Here is a 13,922-nt window from a genome sequence, read left to right as displayed (position 1 = left end):
GTGGTTTCCGATTTATTTTTTTGTCCTGTCAAGAAACACTCAGCGCTTACTTCTTCAGTGAGTAAAAAAACAAAAAGGAAACGTTGTGCAATAAATCTTTTGCAAAACATCATGACGCGATTAGAGCTTTTTCTCTCAAGCTAAAAGATCATTAATAGTGCTCAATAATAATAATAGAATACCTCATGAACATTAGCCAATAAACAGTACAGAATTCATTAATATTTAAGTAGAGCTTGCAGTCATTTATTCTTTTTTTTTTCCCTCTTTTTTTCTTTTAGTAGTTTCTGTTAAAATAATACAACATTTTATATATATAAAATGGAAAAAGCAGAAAAAAAGGAATTAGGTCTTTAAGAAATGCAGTGTGGGTCATAATTTTACAAATTTACAGACCTTTAAGAGGGTCTTCCGCTCTAAACTTCGTCCCCGGATCAAAAGAAAAAAATCTTTAGCTCATGTTTGGCTTTGTACAATAGACGTGTGTATAATTTTTTTTATATATATATATATATATATATATATATATATATATATATATATATATATATATACACAGTGAGGAAAATAAGTATTTGAACACCCTGCTATTTTGCAAGTTCTCCCACTTAGAAATCATGGAGGGGTCTGAAATTGTCATCGTAGGTGCATGTCCACTGTGAGAGACATAATCTAAAAAAAAAATCCAGAAATCACAATATATGATTTTTAAACTATTTATTTGAATGATACAGCTGCAAATAAGTATTTGAACACCTGTCTATCAGCTAGAATTCTGACCCTCAAAGACCTGTTAGTCTGCCTTTAAAATGTCCACCTCCACTACATTTATTATCCTAAATTAGATGCATAAAGACACCTGTCCACCCCATACAATCAGTAAGAATCCAACTACTAACATGGCCAAGACCAAAGAGCTGTCCAAAGACACTAGAGAAAAAATTGTACACCTCCACAAGGCTGGAAAGGGCTACGGGGAAATTGCCAAGCAGCTTGGTGAAAAAAGGTCCACTGTTGGAGCAATCATTAGGAAATGGAAGAAGCTGAACATGACTGTCAATCTTCCTCGGACTGGGGCTCCATGCAAGATCTCACCTCGTGGGGTCTCAATGATCCTAAGGAAGGTGAGAAATCAGCCCATAACTACACGTGAGGAGCTGGTCAATGACCTGAAAAGAGCTGGGACCACCGTTTTCAAGGTTACTGTTGGTAATACACTAAGACGTCATGGTTTGAAATCATGCATGGCACGGAAGGTTCCCCTGCTTAAACCAGCACATGTCCAGACACGTTTCAAGTTTGCCAATGACCATTTGGATGATCCAGAGGAGTCATGGGAGAAAGTCATGTGGTCAGATGAGACCAAAATAGAACTTTTGGGTCATAATTCCACTAAACGTATTTGGAGGAAGAAGATTGAGTACCATCCCAAGAACACCATCCCTACTGTGAAGCATGGGGGTGGTGGCATCATGCTTTGGGGGTGTTTTTCTGCACATGGGACAGGGTGACTGCACTGTATTAAGGAGAGGATGACCGGGGCCATGTATTGCGAGATTTTGGGTAACAACCTCCTTACCTCAGTTAGAGCATTGAAGATGGGTCGAGGCTGGGTCTTCCAACATGACAGTGACCCGAAGCACACAGCCAGAATAACCAAGGAGTGGCTCTGTAAGAAGCATATCAAGGTTCTGGTGTGGCCTAGCCAGTCTCCAGACCTAAACCCAATAGAGAATCTTTGGAGGGAGCTCAAACGCTGTGTTTCTCAGTGACAGGCCAGAAACCTGACTGATCTAGAGAAGATCTGTGTGGAGGAGTGGGCCAAAATCCCTCCTGCAGTGTGTGCAAACCTGGTGAAAAACTACAGGAAACATTTGACCTCTGTAATTGCAAACAAAAGCTACTGTACCAAATATTAACATTGACTTTCTCAGGTGTTCAAATACTTATTTGCAGGTGTGTCATACAAATAAATAGTTAAAAAACCATACATTGTCATTTCTGGATTTTTTTTTTAGATTATGTCTCTCACAGTGGACATGCACCTACGATGACAATTTCAGACCTCTCCATGATTTCTAAGTGGGAGAACTTGCAAAATAGCAGGGTGTTCAAATACTTATTTTCCTCACTGTATATAGTGACACATGGTGAGAAAAGTTGTTTTCTCTCGACCCGAGAGATCTTCAGTAGCGTCATGCAACAGAATGTTGTAGTGGAGGGGGAAAAAAAAGAGCTTAAGGTTATGACTCGGAGGCTTCCGGTTTGTCTGTGAGGACACGGGGAAAGCAGGAACGTCCCCCTGCACACAGTGACAGCAGTAACATCGATTCTTCTATAGCGGCTTTCCTTTTCATGTCCGATCACGATTCCTTAAACAGTTTAGCGAAAGCCGACCAGGAGAAAACGGATTCCGCATTCTGATTATGAAGCTCCGATTCAGTAGCCGCTCCTCGTGTGGTTTAGTGGTCAGACGCGTAGGTGCGCCGTGGTAACATTCATATCCATATACAACAGGAATGATCGGTTCGGGCTTTACGCAGTCCTTATGAAGGACATTTCGTGAGTCAATTGCAGTCGAAGGTCGAAAGGACTCCATCTGGTGCCGGGGAAACCGTTACGCTCTCAAAACCAAAAACTAGAAGAGATGAGGATTCTGTGCATCCTATGGAGCCGTGCACCCACCATCATGTTTCTTTTTTTTTCCTTTTTATTTTTTTTGTCAAAAGCTGCTTCAATCAAAGTCTTCATAACTCCTAATAAATAGCTGGAGAAACTAGGAATTGATGATGGAAAGTCTCCAGAAATTTTCCCCTGTTCTTTCCACAGAAAGCGAACCGGGGTTTGTCCTGCACCGTGTGTATGAGGTTTGTTTCGGGGGTCTTTTTAAGATGCACAAAGAGTTGAGCAGGGAGCAGCAAATCCTTCCTGTTGACCCGATTTATTCTACTTCCAACAGGAAAACCACAGCTCCAGGAACACTAGCTTTTATCTGCAGGGGGGAAAAAACACAAGGAAGGCTGATGTTAATCTCTGTTTTAAGGTGTGTGTGTGTGTGTGTGTGTGTATAGTGAACATGTTAAAGAACGGATAAATACCTTTGTTTTCTTCTGATTCAGTAGCTGGTTGCTCCGAGTGCCTTTGGCATAGTTGGTTATATTTTGATTCTACATCCTAAAAAAATTTATATTTGATTAAATATTATTCATTAATTCATCATTATTTATTAATCTCTTTCATATAGCCATACCAACCTGTACATATGTAAATATTTTACCCTGCTACCAATGCACTTCTGGTTCGATGCTAACTGTAATTCGTTGCCTTTTACTGTAACATGTGCAATGACAATTAAGTTGTATCCTGTCAAGAAAAGTCCGGCAAAGAATCAAATGTGATTAATACGCCCAGGGAGATGTGGTGTTCTGAGCTACTATGCAGTGGAACGAAGTAGTAGTAGAATTCTGCATTTTTGGAGACGCCTGTGAATATTTCGAGTGTAGTTTTTATTACACTTTTCTGGCCACAAGCTTCAGGATCTTTTTGCATTAGTAATTGAATTGAAGAATCGTGTTTTTCAACCTTAGAGAGTTTCATTTAAATCAAGGTTTTGATGGAAATAGTGTTTGCCTTATCATGGAACTGCCGATCGGAGTGAGCTCCAGCGTCGGAGAGTCCGGAAAACAGAGAGGTGGAGGATGTTTAGAGTAAAAGGAAATACGAGCCTAAATAAATCTACAAATGCTTTCATTCAAGACTATTTTTATCTGTAGCATTCTTATATTTTAAATCGAGCCGGATTTCCATTAGCTGTTAGCTTTTGTGCAGAACCAAACAAACATGTTAAAAACTGAACATTGTTGAATGGGACGTAAAAGTCATTTAAAATTAATTATCTTATTTAAGATTTTTTTTTATGATGTAATGATGTAATATGGCAACTTAAATAGGTTTAGTTTTTCACAGATGATGTAATTTCAGCAATAAAAAATAAAAGAAAGAGACCCGTCTCATTTTCTCTTGTACATTTGTTATTGCTCTTTAATAAAGAAAAGGTACTTTTTATCTAATCTCTGAGATCTAAAAATGTAGATTGTACATTTGATGTAGATTTTTTTTTTTAGTTAGGATTACCTTCAGCTGCTGGAGGTTGGCCTGAAGCAGGCGCAAGTGGGTCATGACCTGTCTGCTAAAGTTGGGCCCTTTGCTCTCCGAGGAAGTCGAGGACAGTAGCTTCTTCAGGTCGATGCCAGAGTCTCCTGCTGCTGTGCGCTCGGTGCTGCAGAGCTGCCCGTCGTCATCAGTGCTGCTCTCGCCAGAACCGCCGTAACCCTCCAGCACCATGTAACTACCTACTGCCGGAGGGAGGGAGGGAAAGAAATGAGATACTTAAAAATGCTATGCTAGGCTTTGACTTTTAGTTCTGGGGGGTAACTGATCTCCTCACCAAAGTCCTCTGAGGTTTCGAAGAAGCCTGTATCTCCTGAAGGCAGCTCGTGGCGGTTCTCCGTCCTGGCGTGTGCCGTCACCGTTCTCTCCGCGCCGTTCTCCACTGAGCCACTGGGGGCAGCGTTTTCCTCAGGGCCTTGCAAAGATCCTTCTCTCAATTCCGGCAGCTGAGTCTCTGCCCTCTCCCTGTCCACATCCTCCTGACCGTCCATGTGGTTAATCAGGAGCTGTCTCAGAGTAGCCACTGAGGGAGAGACGATTAGAGGTAATTAACAGCGGCTTAAAAGGTTTTTAAACAGAGCAGCATGAAAAAAAAATCAACATAACTAAGGACCAGTGCTGAATTTTCCAGAGTACTGAGTACATAAGGTGGGGCTAGACGTAAACACAAGGCACAATGAACAGCAGTACTACTGTATCCAGAGGTACTAGATACAATAAAGGATTATTTTGTGCATCACCACCGCAGTTCCTCAGTGTCGAATTTCGCATCGTACTGAGAAACAGACTGAACTCACAGGTTCGAAGTGCCTCGTCCGCCATTAGCGGAGGCAGATCTTCTACAGCGATGGCGTGCCTCGAGCCCTGCTTCAAGAACGGAAGTCTTTCGGCAAGCTCCGTGTCTAAGAAGGCCTCCTCTTCCTCCTCCTCCTCCTGTTCCTCCTGAACCTGCACCGAGTTCGAGCGCTCAACCTCTTCCTCTGCCTCTTCCTCATCATCTGACTTGGTGTCAAACGGGTTGCTTCCTGCTGCAGGGAGCTGGATGATCTCTGAAGTAGCATCTTTTTCTAGGCCAAAAAAAGCATTTTGAAAACGAATCTACCAACAAAAACTGATCAGCTTGAGATGGTTCCTGCTTTCATCTGAATACAATTTGTTATAGATTATATGGATCATATTCACATGGACAACAAACCGAATACAATTGTCACAAGGGTGAAAGCACTCTTCCCAAATAGTGGATCAAGTGTGTGGTTCGCAGTTTTCAAGTTTTACAGAGCATTTAATAAAATTGGCCATTCTAATTACAAATCTAAGTGGGTAATTAATAAATACTGAGTAAACAGTTTTTTTTTTTTTTTTTACACACTAATTTTAACTAAAGAGATTTACTCCAAATAATAATGCAACTGACGTCCAAATAAATTCCAGTGTTTCAAAAAATCCAAGAAATCAGAGGAAATCTTTGATCCTGTCCAAGCAGCAGAAGTAAATATGACCAAGTATCATGGCCCTTCCATTTTTTTACAGCACTCATTTGCATATTGTAGGCCATATTCTATCAACGATTAATGAATAATGCATTCTGAACATTCATTCATTCGTAATTACAGCCTCATCAATCGGGTACCTGGGGACTGGACGCTTCCAGTAGAGATGCGATCTGGATCTTTGTTCAGTTTCGGCATACCAGTGTTCATCTCGTCGTCAGCTTCCCGCTCCGCGCTGCAAACCAGTCGGACATGTAATTAGCCATCTGATTTAAAGCGATGACCGTAAGCGAACAGAAGAAGGCAACTGCCAGTGTTACTTGTTTTCCAGGTAAAAAAAGAATGGTTGCGGTAATGGAACTCACTCGTTCTGAGGCAGGCTCTTCATACAATCTGCCCTTTGCCCGATGAGGTCGTGCCACCTGGACAACAGAAACATAAAAAAAACAAACTAGATTAAAAAAAATACATTTTCAGTCAAAATTCACTTCATTCCCACGGAAGGACCAAACTTACGTCTTCTGCTCGGACACGGTCTGCGCCATCAGCTCATAGATCTGTGCCCCGTAATCCGACATGGACACTACGAAGAACGCTTTGTTGTCTGTAAACGGCATCATAAACGCACAGTTAGTACAGACTCTTTCGTTCTCTTGTTTATTTTCACTTCCTGTTTGAGCGTACCTGTTGCTACAGAGCGCACCAGGACGGTGCTGAGCTTGATGATCGGGCTGAAGATGTGTTTTGTCTCGGCCGTGCCTGCCAGATTCTTACTGTGGCACTTCAGGATCAGCTTCTCATCCTGCCTCTGGAGCAGCACCAGGATGTCCTCTAGCAGGAGCGTGTAGAGCTCTGAGCAACACAATACATGCTTGTTAGGACAAAGCATATTATGAGTTTTTTTTTTTTTTTTACTGTTTTAATCTTAAAGGGGCATTGTGTTATTTTTTATTTTTAGATAGTCTTTATCCTCCCCACACACACACACACACAAATCTGGGCCAGTAATATAAACAAATATAGATGTAAAAGTGAAAAAAAAACAACAACACTTTTTTCTAACACTAATGCTTTTTCCACTCCTTACCAATAGTCTTGTCTTTATTCACTTTCCAAGAAAGTGGTCCCTCGTGCACCATTTTCCGTTTGGTCAAGTTGAGGTTCTACAGAAAAGGGGAGAAGGAAAAAAAAAAAAAAGACTTTTCCAATATAATTTCACTACAGGCCATGTGACTGTAGAACAACAGTGAGTGGTCCATGCTTACCTTAAACTCTGCAATCATAGGGTACTCGCTCTGCTTCAGTGATGACAGGTCCAGTCTTCTTTGGTAGTCTTCTAACCTCTAAAACATGGAAAAACAAATAATATATTGATATACACACACATACATACAGTACAAATTTCATTATGTCAACATAAAACTCCATAAAAACAATTCCCTATAAGTTTTTTCGTCTATGGTGCTCTCCGCAAAAGACCGGGAAAATCAGCTAAACAAATGTTATGTGGCAAATGAATACATATATACACACACACACACAGATACATACATACATACATATATAAGGCGTGAAGCCTTGCTGTGGTCTGCTCACCTGTTTGTTTTCGGCTTCTTTGACTTCCTGGTTGACGTGGTTGAGGATCTGCCGGCAGCATTCGCAGGCTCGTTTCACTTTGCTTTTCTCTTCGATGTCGTCTGACAACGAAACAGACACACGCTATTTAGGATCATTGGCAAGGGGGTTAAAAGTCAGGGACGATGGGGAGGAATGAGGAGGGTTTGCTACCGGTGTATTTCGCGATGTTCTCGAGCAGAAGTGGGTATTTGGTGAGTCTCTGCATCTCCACAGGGATCATGTCCTTCAGCTGGAGCCTTCGACATTGCCGATTGCTCTCGGCATCCTGTCTCAGGGAAGACAAAACGAGCTCGATTACGACGGCATTAAGCTTTAAATCGACAGGTTTTCGTTAAGGTTCAAGTCTGACCTGCACAAAGGCAGCAAATCGTTGATCCTTCTTCTGCTTGCTCTTAATAAGCTCCAGAGCAAAGGGCTGGTTACTGCAGAAGGTTCCTACTGCCCGCTTGATCTTCTCTTCTTCCGTTCCGCTGAACTACATGCAGGAAAAGTTCAGCTACATCTATATTTTACATATAATTTAGATAGAAGAAAGAGAGAAGGTGCATTTCTTTCCTCACCCAGGACAGCAAATCGTCTCCTATGAGGTCCACGACTGTCGTATCGTTCTTCTTCCGAATGGCCGTCATTTGCTCTGTTATAGACACTAAAAGCAAAAAAAAAAGAAGAAACGTACCAATGTTATATTCATCGTCTTTATTATAATTATAAAACTGCGTTATTGTGAGGCTCTGTGTTTATTTTTCAATACCGTGTAGCTGGACGATCTCGTCCAGGTTGGCGAAGATGTTTTTGATGTCTGCGGGGGGCAGTATAGTCTCTCTGCTCATCCTCTGGTAAAAGACGTTGTCCAGGACCTTCAGCGTGCGCAGGTGAGCGCGCTCCGTGTAGAACAGTTCTGCACAGCCGAGCAGGAGAGATGAGTGAGAAACATACCAAGGTGGCATTGAAACGTTTCGAGACTAGTTCGGTAACACGCCAACAGAGGGCAGCACGGGGCTGCACGCACAGCCACAGGGAGCATCGACCTTCATAGGTATATGTGCCAAAAGACATCGTTCTGTGACGATTCTGAGCACGTGCGTTACCACACTGCCGTTTCATCAGTGACAGCAAGTTAGAATAAAGAGCAAACGTGAAATTCTGCTCCACATCTCGCAAATCTGCCTCAGAGACAATTGCACTGTGAGGGGGGGACAGACCGTCAATAGCGAGTTCCACAGCCAGGACGTCTAAGAGAGGACATTCGGCAAAAGCGACCGGACCTGTGGCGTGCTAGTCTCGAAACGTTTTAAAACCACCTCGTAAAACACGCAACAAGTGGAATTTGTGATTTTGTAGCACCTGGCGACTAACATGTCTGAATGCTCGTGCGATTCCTCACCATTGATCACTTCCTGCCTTTTGATCTCATGTGGCGGCAGGAGCGCGAGGACGTCTGTGCTCACCAACGTCTGCCAGTGAGGAGGGTCCTGCTCCGGCTCCACCTCAAACGCCTGATCGTCCTCGCTCTGCACCTCTCCCGAGCTCAACAGCTCCATCCTACAAATTGGAATCAAGTGATTTTTACATACCTCTACTATTACTACTACTGATAATAATAATAATACTAAGCAGCTGACAAAGCCCACCTTCGGAGCGGCCGTGGGGTCCCTCCATCGGGATTCCTGCGTACATAAAGACAAGCAGAATGAGGTTACTGCATTTCCCATGTCCATTTTCCTCTCTAGCTCTCTCAACAAGTCCTAATGTCCCATAACACTTCTGTGAAGATTCGACTGTGAGGTCAGTGGTCAAATCAGCCTCCGATCGGAGCATAGACTATTCAGTGTCACCCCTACCAAGTACTATTTGAAAATGGAGGGCGGAGTCTTGGAGAAAGAGTGAAATGGGAGTGCGCCAGTGTGTACTGACCACGCTTTTATTTATTCACTATGGGTCTCCGGAGCAGATGAGCAAAAGTGGCAAGCTTTTCTTTTCGAATAATAACCCTGCATTTATGAAGAGGTTTGCACATCTGTCCTGTTCTATTCAATTCGGTTCATTTAAATTTGTATAAAAGAATGTAGAAGATAAGTGCCTAATATGTACTCATGATATATATTGTCTATATTATTTATACACTCGTAGATGCGGATTGTACAGTCCACCTGTCTATTTCAGGCTCCTCCTGTTGGAGATGGTCCAGAGGACAGGTGAAGTCGAAATGCGTGACTGACGTAGAGGAGTCCGGTCCTTCACCCTGAGGGCCGACCTCTCCGAGCCTGGGTAACGCTGATGACGGAGTAGCGCCTGAATAAAAAAAACAGGATGAAGACGCCTAAAGCAATAATTGAAACACTGCAGAACTATGTGAGCGATGAAACCCCTCACCTGATTCTGACTCTCTGGTTGTGCTGTCGGAGCTCTGTGAGGGAGAAGCACTGAAAGGAGGGGAGCTGACGGAGCTTGTGCTGCCGTCCGGCCCTTCGCTGGACTGACTGCTCCGTGTCCGGCCTGCTGAAGGTGTTTCGGGCGGATCGGTCGTGCCTAGTGAGATCTGCGACGGCTGCTTTTGTGTCCGCTGCTTGCTCTGCTCTAGAGCCTTGGTAACTGTGTGCACACCAACAGTCCATCGTTCAAAAATTTCTATCAACTAATAAAATTTGGCTTGTGTAACAGCCAGTACATGCTATTACACATCTCATTGCTGACTGGCATTCCTCCTTACTTGAGGACACGTCTGTCCTGCTGGGCCTTTTGTTATGGCCGCGGATGATCTGGAAGCGGGATTTCTTCAGCTTCTCCTCAACGCTTCCGTCCTTCTCCGGTTTTATCGTCTTCTGCTCAAGGCAAAAGTGGTAAATGGAAATATCTTCGGGGGTTTAACGCTGAAATGAAGCGCAAAAAAAAGAACAAACGCTTACCTTGATTTTAGGGAGAAGGTTGATTAGCTTGGGCTTGGGCTCGAAGCCCCGAGATTCCTTCACCTTGACCCCGAGGTGCTTCATGTAGGCCTGGATGACGAACTGCATGGCCGTACTGAAACAAATCGAACTCGTCAACGATAAGCGTATCGGATTTGCTGCACATACGATTATTTTTTTATTTTTTTATTTAACAAAGCGCCTATAAACTTTTGCATCTCACTTACGGTTACATAAAAAATCTCGGAGTAATAATAACGTTCAGAGAAATTGAATTAAATACATTGAAGTCAACGTGTTCATACTTTTTATACATATTCAGTGCAATACTCTGCTTGGGAAATTTCCAGAGACTGAAACTCCTTTCGGAGACTGCAAGTTTTACAGCTCAAATGTTAACCCCTGCCGGGTACGAAATCGAGGGGGAAGTACCGCAACGGGAAACACTCATGCTAGCTTATTTAAAAATCCCAAAACGATCATTTTCGCTCTAAGTTTAGCTGTCTGGCTAGCATTCCACTGTATCCAGACAGACTCCTTAACGAACATTTACTGACGAGATTGTAGCACCATTCCACTAAACAAAATATATTTTGTTTTAATTCATTTAAGTACTCTTCCGCCCTTGAATCCAGTCTTGTAATTTCTGACCAGCAGGGGGAGCTAATGTCAAACGTAAAAAAAAAGTGACTGTAACAGTTGCTGGGGAAGTTTAAGGGAAAAAATAAATAAATAAATGCTCTCATGTAGTCATGTGGGGTGAAGGAGGTCGTGGTGATTACGCAACGCCTGGCCACATGCTGGGTAACAGCACCAATATTCCCCCCAACCTTCTGCTGAGCAACACAAGCCTTCTCTCTCCTCTACCATCTGCCCAGACACACACACACCCAGCTCCAGCATGTTCACCATATGGACGAGGTGTGGATCACGGTACTAAGCGTAATGCCGTAAATGAAAAGGAAAGTAGTAAATAGTAACTAGTAAATATTAGACCAGCACAAAACATGCAGTTGTCCTTGTAGATGATGATGTCAAGTGTAAAGCGTCAGGATATTTCCCCTTACCACTTCTCCTCCTCGGTAGCCGATGGCGTCAACCTGTGAGAAAAAAGCGAACACACATAGGCATCAGAGTTTTACTTCTTGATTTTGCACTAAAATAAGAACAAGTTTATGAACAGGGTTTTTCCGGGATGGCTGACGATTACTGGACCCCTACTGTCGCTTTGCATATCTTTATTTATATCTGTGGTGCGGTCTGTTACTCTAATATTCCTCTGCTGGGTGTAAGACCTCACTCAGGTCACTAAATGCGGTCCTGTTGTTTAGTAACGGATCAGGATTTGTGTGCCTCGCGTCTGCGTGAGCGAACTGTACGACAAGCGGTCGCCAACTCGAAAACGACAATGATAATCCGTTTCCGGAGGAGTCGTCGGACCGCTTTCCGAGCCAAGAGCCAGGGCGAAGCGGCTCGTCCAAAAAAACACAAAAAACAAACAAACCCCAGTAGGTTTGGAAGCTTCTGTCTTCTGATGCTATCGGGCTTCTGAAAGGACACGTGTGAAAGACGAGAAAGCTGTCTTAATCTGCTCCTTAAACTTTCCTGTTCGACACGTTCGGCTCCCGTCGCGCTCGGCACGCGAGAGTGCCGTGGCCTCGGATGTGCCCCGGGGGGGGAAGAGTTGAGTTGAGTAAAGAGATGTATAGTTGTTTTCAATTTGCAGTTTTATTTTTAAATATATTGGAGAAGTTTCATAAAAATTGTCCGTACAACATTTTTTTCTGTATGTACTTCTGAAAGATGATGTATATTTCAATTAAAAACAAGAGAAAACTTCAGGATTTCATTCTGAATGCACCACAGGAGACTTATCGTTGCTAAACCGGCTCTTTACACAACATCCCTGAGTCTTTCTGTGTGTTTGAGATGTGTGCTCATGCATGATCACTTACAAGACTTCATTGATCTTGGAGATGATATGCTCCGAACAGGAGCGCTCTCTTTCCAGGGCCACGCGGTCTCGCACGCGCTCCGTGTCGAGTCGGCTGAGCTCGGCTTCAGCCAGAGTCAGGCCCATACTGCGCTTCTGCCTAAAGTAGAAAAAAAGAAAAACTACACGTGTGCACATGATCCCTTACATACTAATACGATTCATTTTCAACTTCTCTACCCATGAAAATATGAGGATGAGATGAGCAACAGTGGAATCGGTTTAATTAAAACATTCGAGTGTGCTGATACTTACTTCATAGGGTTCAAACAATGATTTTTTTTTTTACTTCAAGCTGCAGTGTGAAGCAGAAGCAACTAGAGGTCGACCAATTAATCTGTGCTGATAGTTGATTGCTAATATTACCGGCAAATATATTTATATATTATATGCATATATATATCAAAATAAATGATAGTTTTTTCGGGTTGCGTTAAACCATACGAGAGCGGCCTCTAGAGGCGAATCACTGATGCCACGTGCTGTTTACTTGAACTGCCTTATTTATTAATTTGGGCTGTAACTGGTTTTATTTATTTGGAGAATGCGAGACCGTGAGTCTTTTATTTTCCTCAACATTTATCAATACAATTAATATATATTTATATCATATAGCACATTTTCATAATTCAGTAATTTTATTTATTTATTTTTTTTTTTTAAATGTCAGTACTATTTTAGATGGGGTATGTGTTTTTTTATAGCGAATCTATATTATAAACGGATAATTAATCGGCCATCAGCAGTAAAATCCACTATCGGTCGACCTTTACATTAACAGCCTTTGCAGACGCCCTTATTTAGAGCGGCTTTTCATTTTATTTCATTCGAACAACTAAGCAGCTGTGGGGTTAAAGGCCTTGCTCAGGGGCCCAAGAGCAGCAGTTTGGTGTGGCTGGGATTTGAACTTATGACCTTCAAGTCCAAAGTCCAATGACCACTAAGTTACCACCTCTAGAAACATCAGTGTTTGTGTGTGTGTGTGTGTGTGTGTGTGTGTGTGTGTGTGTGTGTGTGTGTGTGTGTGTGTGTGTGTGGCTATTACCTGAAGTCTTCCAGATGTTTCTGGATGTCAGGTAGGAGTATGTCCTGTATCTGTTGCACATGCTGTCTTTGAATATCCTCTGAAATTAAATCAGGCTTCCATCGATCTACACACACACACACACACACACACACACTTACATTTCTGTACACTGACAAGCCGAAACACTTAATTATTTCAAATAATCAGAGTAAAAATCTGCCCTTTGTCTCACAGTTGGAACCTCCAGTAAAATAACCTACAACCACCTTCCGTCTAATCAGAATCCCCCGCAAAGCCTTGCTATGACTCATATCAGCGTTCGGCCACGACACCCAGGAGTGCAAGTTGCGTAATCTAATCTAAACCCGGAACAATAACAGAGGCAGAAACTGCGTGCACTTACCCATGTCAGCTGAGATTAAATCTGGCACCGTAACTTTCAGTTGCTGGGTGGAAAATGAAAGAGTAAAGTTAACCATGATGTGCGTTTCAGCCTGAGATTGCACCTTGCGGGAATGTGTTTGCAACCGGCTCACCGCTGATCGGTCCATGAACGTGGAGTGAAGCTCCCCGAATATCCGCCGCGTCTCTTTGGGGTTGCTCTGCTTGTAAAGCTCGGCATAGAGGTAGCACAGCTGGGGGGGAAAAAATGAGTGAGATTAACCGTATTTATTATTTAATTGGAAAAAAGAAAGAAA

The 13,922-nt window shown here is 42.8% G+C and overlaps 1 protein-coding gene across 9 annotated transcripts in view; it reads right to left on the bottom strand.

Moving 5' to 3' along the window:
• Positions 1–2,692: 2,692 nt before the first annotated feature.
• The window catches only part of arhgef12b (Rho guanine nucleotide exchange factor (GEF) 12b), a 43,495-nt gene continuing 32,265 nt past the window's right edge, over positions 2,693–13,922 (bottom strand). For 7 of the 9 annotated variants that reach the window (XM_083532092.1, XM_083532090.1, XM_083532094.1 and 4 more), the window contains 27 exons: positions 13,761–13,859; positions 13,628–13,670; positions 13,243–13,348; positions 12,160–12,297; positions 11,272–11,304; positions 10,205–10,319; positions 10,009–10,120; positions 9,672–9,890; positions 9,449–9,590; positions 8,930–8,965; positions 8,683–8,840; positions 8,050–8,196; positions 7,859–7,944; positions 7,648–7,773; positions 7,449–7,563; positions 7,257–7,357; positions 6,926–7,003; positions 6,748–6,823; positions 6,345–6,512; positions 6,177–6,264; positions 6,026–6,082; positions 5,801–5,895; positions 4,968–5,237; positions 4,448–4,693; positions 4,135–4,355; positions 3,099–3,174; positions 2,693–2,992 (listed from right to left, as the gene is read on the bottom strand). In XM_083532092.1, coding sequence (XP_083388218.1) covers positions 2,982–2,992; positions 3,099–3,174; positions 4,135–4,355; positions 4,448–4,693; positions 4,968–5,237; positions 5,801–5,895; positions 6,026–6,082; positions 6,177–6,264; positions 6,345–6,512; positions 6,748–6,823; positions 6,926–7,003; positions 7,257–7,357; positions 7,449–7,563; positions 7,648–7,773; positions 7,859–7,944; positions 8,050–8,196; positions 8,683–8,840; positions 8,930–8,965; positions 9,449–9,590; positions 9,672–9,890; positions 10,009–10,120; positions 10,205–10,319; positions 11,272–11,304; positions 12,160–12,297; positions 13,243–13,348; positions 13,628–13,670; positions 13,761–13,859 — 3,162 coding nt within the window. In that variant the 3' untranslated portion in view covers positions 2,693–2,981. The remainder of the gene's footprint in view (positions 2,993–3,098; positions 3,175–4,134; positions 4,356–4,447; positions 4,694–4,967; positions 5,238–5,800; positions 5,896–6,025; positions 6,083–6,176; positions 6,265–6,344; positions 6,513–6,747; positions 6,824–6,925; positions 7,004–7,256; positions 7,358–7,448; positions 7,564–7,647; positions 7,774–7,858; positions 7,945–8,049; positions 8,197–8,682; positions 8,841–8,929; positions 8,966–9,448; positions 9,591–9,671; positions 9,891–10,008; positions 10,121–10,204; positions 10,320–11,271; positions 11,305–12,159; positions 12,298–13,242; positions 13,349–13,627; positions 13,671–13,760; positions 13,860–13,922) is intronic. The other 2 variants (XM_083532093.1, XM_083532091.1) reach the window with 1 other exon arrangement.

Source organism: Silurus aristotelis (genome assembly GCF_946808225.1).
Source record: "Silurus aristotelis genome assembly, chromosome: 26".
NCBI lineage: Eukaryota > Metazoa > Chordata > Actinopteri > Siluriformes > Siluridae > Silurus > Silurus aristotelis.
This window is presented reverse-complemented; position numbering and strand designations above follow the sequence as displayed.